This window comes from Magnolia sinica, chromosome 17 (genome assembly GCF_029962835.1).
Source record: "Magnolia sinica isolate HGM2019 chromosome 17, MsV1, whole genome shotgun sequence".
Taxonomy (NCBI): Eukaryota; Viridiplantae; Streptophyta; class Magnoliopsida; order Magnoliales; family Magnoliaceae; genus Magnolia; species Magnolia sinica.
This window is the reverse complement of record NC_080589.1, coordinates 47,888,188-47,901,085: the sequence shown is the minus strand read 5'-3', so window position 1 is coordinate 47,901,085 and position 12,898 is coordinate 47,888,188. Positions and strand designations below refer to the sequence as shown.

At 38.5% G+C, this 12,898-nt stretch overlaps 1 protein-coding gene across 3 annotated transcripts in view; it reads left to right on the top strand.

The window, feature by feature from the left end:
• LOC131231671 (uncharacterized) overlaps positions 1-1,133 on the top strand; it is a 30,692-nt gene extending 29,559 nt beyond the window's left edge. For all 3 annotated transcript variants that reach the window (XM_058227954.1, XM_058227955.1, XM_058227956.1), the window contains one exon: positions 768-1,133. In XM_058227954.1, coding sequence (XP_058083937.1) covers positions 768-938 — 171 coding nt within the window. In that variant the 3' untranslated portion in view covers positions 939-1,133. The remainder of the gene's footprint in view (positions 1-767) is intronic.
• The last annotated feature ends 11,765 nt before the right edge of the window (positions 1,134-12,898 follow it).

The window sequence follows — 12,898 nt, the reverse complement described above, 5'->3', positions numbered from 1 at the left end:
GTGAGTTCAATATGAAAGCTCTAAAAGGCAAAGGGAAGGCCCAAAAGATAGTGGGTAGAGGTAGTAAGACCAGACTTGATGACCTGTGGTTTAACTGAGGATATGGTCCTTAATGGACTGTAATGTCAAAACATGATTTATGTAGCTGACCCCCAGTTGGGATGAGACTTTGATGATGATGAAAGTCAAGTTGCCAATTCACAAAAAGAAAATAAATAAATCATTGTCATTATAACCCTTTTCTGGATTATGGTCTAAGAATCAAAGATTCAAAGTATGCAAGTTCATGGAAATAGCTCAACAGTAGGTAGCCTTAGCTTCAGCATTGAGGTCTTGGTTTGAGCCCAGCTTCCCTTTTCTTTTAGATACCAGGTAGTAAGGTGAATGCCTAAGGCCCTGTTTGGTATCTCCTTAAAAATGAGTTTATCTCATTTTAGTTAATAGTAATTGTATTAGAGATTTTGGTGACGAGTAAAAATAATCTCAATAACCCATAATTTACATGAACTATACTCTCTAATGCATAATTACTGTTAACTAAAATGAGATCATATCAATTTTAAGTGGCAACCAAAGAGTAGGGTCCCTACACAAGAAAGTCAGATCCGAGTGCCTGTCCCATGTCTACCAAGATTTGAGTGCCTGATAATAACTAACTCAGATATTATCACCAGATTTTTATCCTAATATATTAACATTATGAGAAAACATGTCTGTAAGCCATGGTTTCTGTGATCAGCTCAGCAATCTGCTTCTTCTGCCTGCAGGTGGTAGCCGCAGAGAAAGCGAGTGATGGAGGCTTACAGGAGAAGCTGATCATGACTGTTGCAGTCCCACTTCTCTGGGGTGTCCCCCCTGCTTCTGAGACCCTCCATTTTGCTGTCCGAAGTGGTGGAGGGATCGTGGAAAAGGTGTACTGGCAGTGGGATTTTTTATAACAAAATACCAAAACCACTTGTGCATTCTGTATATAATTAAATTGTTGTAATTCCTGCTTTCATTGGCTCATGTATCCCATTCTATTGCTGCCTTCCAAGGCCCCCATCTGTATTCAGAACTCCGTACTCATAATCTCATGTAATAGCACTCATATTCTAGTCAATGGGAAATCCCAACTGACATGTATGACCCCACCATTGTTTCAAATTTGCAGCTACAGTTCATTGAGTATATGCCTTCTCTTTATGATAAATATGAGGGTGGCCGACTTTGATCTCTGCCACCATCCCCCTCTAATATGGATGGGGGAATCCTTTGCATTATAAGTAATAGGCTGGGGATCATTTGAACCTCTCACCTGTCATGGAGGAACCTGACTCTAAAGGGAAAGGAATTTCCCTCATTACAGCCCCCATCCTCTTTCAAGATGCTATGATAGGCTGATGGGTGCAAGTGTCTTACGGCCATAGAGCAGTTTTGGCACCCACTGCAATGAACGTCACCATTTTCCTCTGAACACATGGTGCATCTGGTAAATCCAGACTATCTGGTTCCAGCTAACAATGCATGGCCTGCAGTGGAAAAACCACACTAAATGTTAGCTAGACCATGAACCGTTATTCGTATTGTCTGTTTGACGGCCAAAGACTGGACTACTAGGTACTGAGGTGGTGGTTTTCTCTACATTAATTCACCCATAGTTAGGTCTTACCAGATTGATGGTCTGGATTCACTAGACGTGTGAAGTGACCGAGTTAGTGTCCCATGAACCTCTGTTTTGATAAAACAGATGTAACTGCTCGTTCTACGTTGGCAGTTTCCTTTTCCGCAGATGATAAGTTCACGGACAGTAGTAGAAGAATAGAAGGTAAACTAAAAGTGGAATTTTGACACCAGTGGAAGTGGAAATGGATTGCCTTCTTTTTCTTTTTTCTTTTTTTGTTTTTTCCCACGAATTTGCATAGAAAATGGTTTACTTGCTTTCCTTTTCCGTTCTCAATGTTTGTGTTACCATTTTCATAAGTTAAATCCAACCAAATAGATGAAAAGCATAATAATAATAATAATAATAACAATAACAGCTTTTGCCATTTAAACGCACATCAGGGATCAACTCTCTTCCCCTTGAGGAAAAGAAAATTTACAGGTTTTGGATAAGAATAAGTTATATTCATTTTTAAAGAAATACTAACATAAAAGGGAATTGATTTCCTCTTTTCTTATATTTCTTAAATAAATAAATAAAGAAGCCATCAAAGCATTTCTTTTCCTTTTCCATGGTTAAAACAAAATTGTTTTACTCTCAAGGGCTTATTTAGATTATGGGAAAAGAAAATGCTTTTGTGTTGTTTGGATAGGAAATTTTAAAATCAGATTCCACATTGTAATCGTTTATGTTCCCTGTATTCGAATCATCACGTGCAAGGTTAGAGGTTATTTATGTTCCCTGAATTCGAATTATCACGTGCAAGGTTAGAGGTCATCATCTTGAGAGGAGCTTGAGATTTCTACTTGCTACCCAAACACCACCTCTAGAATTGGAATCCATGGAATCCATCATCATATAGTCACTATACTTTTTCTTTTCTTATTTGCATGCTATTTACACATGACTGCCTATGTAAATGGCCAAAATAATTTCACTCCCTGAGAAATTGGTTACATATGTAAATTTCGCGTGATTGGTTATATCATCCGATTAAAGTGACTTCAAAGGAATCTGCAATCAAAAGTGGGCCCCACATGATGGAGGGTCCACATCAATTGTATACCTCTCGAGTGTCGACATGGACCGTTCACTTGTTAAATCACCCGTCCAATAGTTACTCTCATCCAATTAAAGTAATTTGAAAGGGATGGCAATCAAAGGTGGCCCCACGTGATGGACAGACCACATTAATGGTTAGACTTCTCTAGTGTAATCAATATGGACCATCCATTTCACGAATGACGAATCCGAAAGTTGTGCTCATCTGATCAAAGTAACTTAAGAAGGGCGGGCTAATCGAAGGTGGCCCCACATGATGGGTGGTCCAGATCAATGCTTAGACTTCTATTGTATATTTAATTCCATTTCCTAAACCACTAATTGGATCATTGAAATCATTCGATCCAAGTGATTTGAGAGGGATGGGCAACCAAAGGCGGGACCCATATGATGACTGGTCCACATAGATGCTTTGACCTTTTTATTATACCCGGTATGGACCATCCATTTCCCAAATTAGAAATCCGATGGTTAGATCATTCGATCAAATTAATTTGAGACAGATGGCAATCAAAAGTGGGCCGCACATGGCAGATGGTTCAGATCAATGCTTAGATATCTGTAGTATCTACAATGTCAACCATTCATTTTCCAAACCACTAATTAGATGGTCAGGATTATTTGATCAAAGTGATTTGAGAGGGATGGTCGATAAAGAAAAGGCCGGCCCTACTGTCCATTTTTCAAACCATTAATTGGATGGTTAGTATCATTCAATCATGGTAATTTCAGAGGGTTGGTTAAAGAAAAAAGAAGAAGAGGGTTCCACATGATGGACAGTCCAGATCAACGCTTAATCCTCTCTAGTATAGTCAAATTGAACCGTTCATTTCCCAAACCACTAATTAGATGGTTAGGATCATATAATCGAAGTGATTAGAGAGGGATGAACAATCAAAGGTGAGTCCCACATGATGGACAGCCAAATATCAATGCTTCAACCTCTCTAATATACTCCATATATGGATCATCTATTTCCCAAACTACCAATCCAGTGTTTAGGATCGTCCAAACAAGTGATTTAATAGGAATGTCTATCAAAGGTGAGCCCACATGATGGATGATCGATATCAATGCTTACACCTCTCTAAGTATACTATGGATCATTCATTTCCAGAACCACTAATCTGACAGTTACAAACATCCGATCAAAGTGGTTTGGCACGTGTGTTAATGTGGTGGGGCGCTGAACAAATGTGATATCCCATGTGTGTGGTCGGACAATTGGTCTATCATGTGACCAATTCTTATCGGTTGGTATGTATTAATGAGTCGTAATGGGGCCATTCCCACACATTTTCACCATTGTTTCCGGCTAGAGTTGTACATTGATCCGAATCAAGTGAGATAGGCCAATCTTGCCTTGACTTATTTGTGCTCTCCTCGAGTTCAAGTTTATCATTGGAGCTTGCCTTGTTTGCCAAACCTTCTGAGGTGAGTTTAAGGCAAGTTTACCTCAAGTCAAGGCAAGCTTTCTCCTACCTTAAATTATTATATTTTTTGCTACAAAATATAAATTAAAATTCTATGTTGGGGAACCACGGAAACACACAGAGATGGATCAAGCAAAGTATTCAAATCGCAGAATCAAGCACAATCACAAAGAGTCCGAATTTAACGTGAAAAAATCCTTTCGGAAAAAAATCACGGAACAAAGGGACAAATATCACTATGAAAGCAGAAATTACAAGAGATAGAGAGAATACCCGATTCGAACAAGCCTCAAATCTCCCCTTACAAGCCCTTGAAAACCTTAGGAATGAATTCAAAAGCTTTAAGATACCCTTTAATCCCGATTACACTCCTATATATAGTCTCTAAAAGAATCACAATCAAAATCGAAAACAAATCCCGAAGATATGCAACTCTACATAACTCTGCACATTTGTTCAATGGCACATTCAATGTGACTTCAATGACATTAACAGATCGTCGATGGCGTTAAACCAACTTTGATGGCATCGAAATAATGACCAAAACGTTTAAGCGACTAAGTATGAAAATCTCGAATTTTACCGATGGCATCGAGTAGCCTTCGATGACATCGAATAGGGCACCTAAAGTGTCCAGGAACCAATTTGATAAATTCTGAATTTTTTTTGTTGTCATCGAGCCGACTTCGATGGCATCAAAAGTCCGCTCGATGGTGTCAAATCTGTCATCGACAGACCTGTTGATTTACAGATTTAAGACATCGATCAACCATCTCCACCATGTCTTCAATCGTCGTTCTTCATAGCTTCTTTTTCTCCATCTTTAATCCTGCCTTGCATCATAATAACATCATTGCTTCTCGTGCACACATTGTCTTCTTTTACACCTTCGCCAAGCTCAAAGAAGTTGCACAGAACTTGAACCTCTCTATGGGAACGACCTTAGTGAGCATGTTCACCGGATTCATGCTTGCGTGAATCTTCTCCAGAGTCACGCCTCATTCCTCAAGCACGTATCGGATAAAATAGTGACGAACATCATTGTGTTTAGTATATGAGTTATAAACAGAATTTTTAGCCAAATTGATCGCGCTTTCGCTGTCACAATTAACTAGCACGGCCTCTTGTTGAAGCCCCAATTGATTTATCATTCTCTTCAACCAAACACCTTCCTTAAGTACCTCCGTCACTAATATATACTTAACTTCAGTCGTGTAAAGAGCGACAACGGACTGAAGTTTCAATATCCAACTGATTGCTCCACCTGCTAGTACAAACGAGTAACCTGAAGTCGACTTTCTAGAATTCATACTGCCTGCATAATCTGAATCTACATATCTAACTAACTTGGCCCATGTTTTCTTAAAAGATAAGACATAGTCCTACGTACCTCGAATGTATTGAAGTAGCTATTTCACTGCCTCCTAGTATTGCTTTCCAGGGTTAGACATATATCTACTAACTACACCGATCGCATATAAAATATATGGTTTCGTACAGACCATAACATATATTAAGCTGTCAACCATATTCGAATAAGGCACACAAGACATCTCTTGCTTTTCTTCATCGGTTTTAGGACACTGTTTAGAAGAAAGCTTAAAATAAGCCGCATAAGGAACGCTAACCGGTTTTGCTCTGTCCATCCCATTTTTCACCAATATCTTCTCAAGGTAATCCTTCTGAGATAACCAAAGCCTGCTCCTTTTCCTATATCTATGTATATCAATGCTAAGAACCTTCCTTACAGCCCACATATCTTTTATCCCAAATGTCCATGATAACTTAGTCGTCAGTACATTGATTTCAGATATGTTATGACTGGCGATCAACATATTATTAACATACAATATTAGGATAATGATTTTACCATCACTCAGTGTCTTGTAATAGACACAGTGATCATATCACTCCTAATGAACTGCTGACTCAACATGAAATAATCAAACTTTTTGTACCACTGTTTAGGTGATTGTTTCAGGCCGTACAACGACCTCTTTAACCTGCAAACCTTGTTCCCCATCCTTTTTATTTCAAAGCCTTCTGGTTGTTTCATATAGATCTGCTCTTGCAATTCCCCATGCAGTAAACCAGTCTTCACATCCATTTGTTTCAGCTCGAGATCATATTGGGCAACCAGCGCCAACACAAATCTGATAGATACTTGTTTTACGACCAGTGCAAATATCTTAGCAAAGTTGACGTATTTTCTCTAAGTGTATGCCTTTGCTACCATTCTTGTCTTGTACATATCATGTTTCTTTTTAAAGATCCACTTGTACCCGATACCTTTTTGGCCAATGGGAAGCTCCACCACCTCTCATGTCTCGTTCTTATACAAGTAGTCCATCTCATCGTCCATCGTTGATTTTCACTTTTTCACATCAGGCTCATCAAGAGCCTCCTAAAGAGTAGACGGATTCCCATCATCCGTAATGAGGGCATATGCGACATTAGAGTCATCCTTGTATCTCGCTGGTAACATGCGATCCCGCGGTAGATTCCGTCTTACATGTGACTGCTCCACCAGCTCATATACCTCTATCAGCATATCAGTATCAGCCTGACTGTCATCTGTGTCTACATAAACATTCACAACCAACTTTTCTGGTTCATTGTGCTCATCCTTACGAAACAAGGATCCTTCGTCGAATTTGACATCACTGCTAATGATGATTTTTCGTGTGACCTAGTCATACAGCCTGTACCCATTCACACCGCCACCATAGCCAACAAATATGTACTTTTTAGCTATTTGGTTTAGCTTATCTCTCTCAACTGACAGTACATGAGAGTGGGCTTCACAACCAAACACACACAATCCTGAGTAGTCTACCTACTGACCACTCTATACTTCCTCTGAAATTTTACAATTAATGGTCATATAGGGGGATTGATTCACCAAGTAATAGGTCGCATTAACGGCCTCAGTCCACAATTCATTGCCCAACCCAACATTATTGATCATGCATCGAGCCCTCTCTAAGAGAGACCGAATTATCTACTCAACTACACCGTTTTGCTCTGGTGTGTGGTGCATTGTGTTGTGTCTCACGATCCCTTCATTCTTACGAAATTGATTAAATTCACCTTAAGTAAATTCTCCACCATTATTTTTCTTAAGTATCTTCACCTTTCATCCTGACTGTCTTTCCACAATCGCTTAACATTGTTTGAAATTTGTGAAAACATCGAATTTATTTTTCATAAAATAAACCCACACTTTCCTGGAATAGTCGTCAATAAATGTGATGAACCATAACGACCCTCCGGTGGAAACCACGGGTGTCGAGCCTCATACATCAAAATGCACATAATCAAGAACACCCTTACATACATGTTTTCCAGATTTAAAAGATAACATTGAATATTTATCATATATACAATGCTCGCATATACTTAAATCAAAACTTTTAAAAACTAGAATTAAACAATGGTCAGAAAGTACTATCATGCCTTGCTCGCTCATGTAGCCCAGACGTGCATACCACATACGTGCAAATGTGAAATCCGCTATAAACGTTGTAGCTCCACCCGATGAAGTGCTCCCGATCAACCTGTAAAGATTTACGCTCTTTTGTGCCTTCATGACAATGAGTACCCCCTTTGAAACTTTATGGACACGATTAAAACCGGTAAATCTAAACTCAAGCACCTCGAGTGCACCAAGAGATATTAAGCTCTTCCTCATATCAGGAACGTATCTCACCTCGGTTAAGGTACGCTTCATACCATCAAATATTTTGATGCACACAAATCCAACACCGACCATATTATAGGCATTATCATTGTCCATAAATACCTAGCCACCATCGCACTCTTTGTAACTGGTGAACCAACTCCGATGAGGAGTCATGTGATATGATGCCCTAGTATCCAAAATTCATTCATCCTTCAAATCATCGTATAAGTGTCCGACCATAGACACCGACAACACATCACTTCCACTCGTACCTTCATCAGACTCAGCAATGTTAGCTTCCATGGAAGAAGCCTCTGAGTTTTTTTTCTTATGACATTGTAGAGGACCTCATTCTTTAGGCACAATTGGATCGAGGTACTCACTTTCTTATCCATCTTGTTTCATTCATCATCTATCGTAGAATTCTGCCCCTTCGTAAACAATGCATTAGTAGAGGCCCCCACGTTATTGTTTTTCTTTCTCATCGCCTTTTCTTAAAGGGCTGAGATAATGGTATCAATACTAAGAGACGTTTTACCGGCGCATAATGTGTTTTTGAAAGACTCATACGAAGCCGAGAGAGAATTCAGTAAGATGCATGCCTGATTTTCATCCTTAACCATTTCCTCCACATCCAACAATTTGCAAATCATCTTATTAAAGTTGCTAATGTGGGCCTCGACATCTCCTCCCTCTGTCATCTTTAGATTGAACAACTGCAACTTTAAGTATAGGTGATTTTCAAGGAATTTCTTTGCATAAATATCCTAACTTTGCCCATAAACTTGCTACAGTTTTCTCTCTTATGGCGTTGTAGATGATCTCATCCATCAGGTACAATTAGATAGAGGTTCTCGCTTTCTCATCTAACTTGTTCCATTTATCATCTTCCATAGATTCCAGATACTTCTCAAGGATCTCATCCAATCCTTGTTGAACAAATAGGCCAATCATCTTCACCTTATATAATTCAAAATTGTTTTTCCAAGAGTACTTCTCAACATTGAATTTATAATTAGATGCCATTGATACTCTACTTTTAGATTCAACTTGCGCCCCAACGTTTGCTCTGATACCACTTGTTGGGGGACCGCAGAAGTACACGGAGACGAATCAAGCCAAGTATTCCATAGCAACAATTAAGCACAACCACATACTCCGAATTTAACGTAGAAAAACCCTTTCAGGAAAAAACCATAGTACAAAGTGACAGATATCACCATGAAAGTAGAAATTATAAGAGATATAGAAAATTTTCAAATATGCCGGTATTTTGAAATGTGCATGATAATCTTGTAATAAAATCACCATGATCGACTTAAAAACAATGGTTCGGAGAAGCAATTTAAACTCTGGCCTAAACATTATTGACTAGCTCCAACTGTGAGATCGTTTCCAAACTCTCCACATGTTGTGGGAGCTCATAGATGAAGGGTCTGGGTCATCACTTGGTGAGGGCTAGGGATATACATCGAGCCGAGCCAGGTCATGGTGGGCCAAGCTTGCCTTGACTCGTTTGAGCTCTCCTCAAGCTTGCCCTTGAGCTTACCATTGGAGCTTGCCTTGTTTGCCAAACCTTTCAAGGCGAGCTAGTAGATCGAGTTGAGGCAGCCTGCTTCCACCTCAATTTATTATATTTTTTGTTACAAAATACAAATTAAAAGTCCACAATATTAAGTCCAAAAAGTTCCACATGCCACAACATCAATTCTTAAAAAAAGTCTCATTATAGCTTCTTCAAAGCTTCTTTGTGATCCTATGTATACGCAGTACCTATATTCTTGTAAAATGAACTGAGCTTGGAGAGACTTTTTATTACTCTTTTTATTTTTTGACAAGAAAAGTTTTACCTTCATGATGCATTCTCATCTTGACTTACATTCTCATCATCATCCTCCTCAACATCGAAACTGCTGCCATCTCAAATTAGATATAACCAATCTTGCGTACATATCAGTGTTTCAATTATTTTTGAAGCGAGTGATCTTCTATACTTGCTCACAACCCTACTCCCCGTGCTAAAAAGTTGATTTTGATGCCACGGTTGAAATTAGAATTAACAATATGTCTCGTGCCATTACCGAAAGTCTAGGGTGTTCACGAACTCTCGACTTCTACAACTGTAAGACATGAAATCCTCTTCTTGTAACCTTATGACCGGCTCCTTTAAATACTTATCCACTTCTAATTCAGTTTTCTATGTGTAACATCTCGAGTTTTCACAGCCCGAGTACCTACTCATGCCCGAGAATCTCAGTTGTTAATAATGTAATAATTGAATGCTTCAAAATCGTACCTTATTATTATTTTTTAAATCAAAATTTGACAACTCTTCAGGTGCTAGATTTACACTATAGCATTTACAGTGACTACCAGAACAACGTGCCCCAAGGCAAGGTGACCTAGGAAGGAAGAGTGTAACCATAGATAGGCCTGTGGGGGAATTCCAATGCTAAGGGAGAAGGAATATAGACGACGGGGCAACCATGAGTTAGTCCAGGCAAGAGCAAGATGTGACGAAGGAGTGTTCTATGCCATCGAATCCAAGTTCGATCTCATCGAAAAAATTCACAAATTTCGAAAGTTCGTTACCAGATAATTTTCCCAGTTTCGCTCGGACTCTTCGATGGGAGTTCGATACCATCGAAGGTGTGATTGCTGCGTAAATTGAAGTCAGCTTTGAAGTCGGTGCAAATCAAGCTTATTTAAAGGGATGTTTTAGGAGTTTCTAAGCACGAATTATGGTAGAATGAGTAGAGTAAGGAGTTGTGGAGTTTCAAGGAATCCTCAGTCCTCTTCAATCCTTTAGTTCTAGTTTTTATATTTTTCTTTAAGATTTTTAGTTCAATCATGTCTTTAATTGGCTAATCTCTTAGCTAGAGCTAAGAGGTGAAGCTTGTAGTTTTTCTTAATGTTTATTTTACTTTGATTCAAGATATTTGATTTATATATTGAATAATTCAATGATATTTTAGTTTGAATAAAGAAGTACTTTTAGTTTATTTTGATCCATTATTGACTTCGGGTACATTGGATACTTATGAAGATTAAGAGTGCTTTCTTACTTATGAGGTTTTGATCTATATAATTCATTGATCTATCATTGACTCCGGGCATGATAAATGCTTTGAATGAACTACTATCAATTTGCTGATGCTTTATGAGGAAACCAATTCAATGAAGGTTCAGATTTCTTTTGATGAATGAATGATGTTTTAACCGCTCCATTATCTGACTGATAGGATGAGAGTTCGATTTCATTTGTGTTATCCAATTGAATCAAGTAAAGTAGCGTTAAGGAAATTATAAGTGGATCCTTGGGACTCGACGGTATTGACTTCCCTGGAAGAAGCTTCTGAATTCTCTTTTTCTCCCTTAGGATTTGTACAATCCTTCTTCATGTTCTCAGGTAACCCACAGTTCCAGCATTTTAACTTTCCCTTACCCTTAGATTTGGATTTTGATTGAGAAGATCCATTGTCCCACTCAGAATTCTGCCCCCTCATAAACAATGCATCAGTAGAGGCCCTCATGCTATTGTTTTTTTTTCTCATCGTCTTTCCTTCAAGGGCTTAGATAACGATATCAACACAAAGAGATGTTTTACCAGTGCACAATGTGTCTTTGAAAGACACATACGAAGCCAGGAAAGAATTCAACAAGATATATGTGTCTTTTTCTTTCTCACTTGAAAGGCTTTGCTCACTTCTTAACTTGAATTGACCTGCAAGTGAAGAATTGACAGGTTTTTCCTTGTCCATATGGAACCTTTCGAGTACTTTCTCAATGTACCTTTCTTCTGATAACCAAAGCTTGCTGACTTTCCTATTACGAGAGATTTTCTTAACTAAAGTTTGTTGTGTGCATCCTAAGTCATTCATGGCAAAGAACTTTCTTAACTCCTTTTTCAACCTGTCAATTTTGACAATATCTTCACCAACAATTAACATATCATTAATATGGAGCAAAATAATAATAACATTATCATCAAAAAATTTCTTTATAAATACATAATAGTTGTTGTACCTTATTTTTATCTGTTCCTAAAAAAGCTAATCAGGAAGAGACACATTTTATTGCATGAGAAGTATATAGCATGCATAAGATCTGTGAAGATATTTTGAGCGTATGTTACGGAGGTAACAGTTGGCACTGGTTGGATAATACACGTCAGCATAGCTAATAAATGAAAGACAGAACGTGGTCGAGAGAAAAGCTGTGTTGAAGCGGTTACTAGGACAAGTGTCCAGGAAGAGTCTAGAAGGTTGGAATGGTGCTAAAGAAATTGCTATAACCGATCAAAAATGGGAGGAAACATCTAGATAGTTATCTTAAGGAAGTCTATAAATAACAGAGGAGTTCAACGAAGCAAAATGTCTCATACCAACCTAACTAAACAAATCAATCTATCAATTATCCTTCATGTTCCTTAGCATAACCAATCTTTTATGTTCCTTATCGTAACCAGTATCCTAATCCTACTTTAAGAGTAGCGGTAGTTCGATAGTTGTAATTCTTATTTGTAATCCAAGTCTACGTTCATAAGTTGGACAATCTCTACTAAAAAACAAGCAATTCTCTCAGAAAGGTGCTTTGCAGTTATTCCCTATAGTCGACTATAAGTGTTCCCTTTATGTTTTTGGTTTTGTATATGAAAGTCCTTTCATACGAAAGGTAAGGTGCAACCCATTTTCAAAGGACAAACCCTACCCTTCGATAATCGCCTATCATTTTAAACAACGCCCTTGCGAGTGGTTGAATAGGTGAATGTTCTTCTTAAGTCTTGGTCATATATGGTCAATTCTGACGTATCTGCCTATCTTGGCACTTGGGGTCAAAGTTGCTTGGTTGGAATCGAGCCGCACAGTCAGTTCTAACACGCATGCACACATCACACGTTACCAATTTCTCCATCTGAGAGGCCAACAACTTTTGGCATGCTCGGTGGGACCTCTATTTGGCAGAGATATTGGTGCTATATAAGTTTGATTAATTATCCAATTGTGAAGATATGAGCTGAATGGTTACCCGAAACTCTTCTAGGGCAAATGATCCTGCGTCACATGCTCTGCCTCC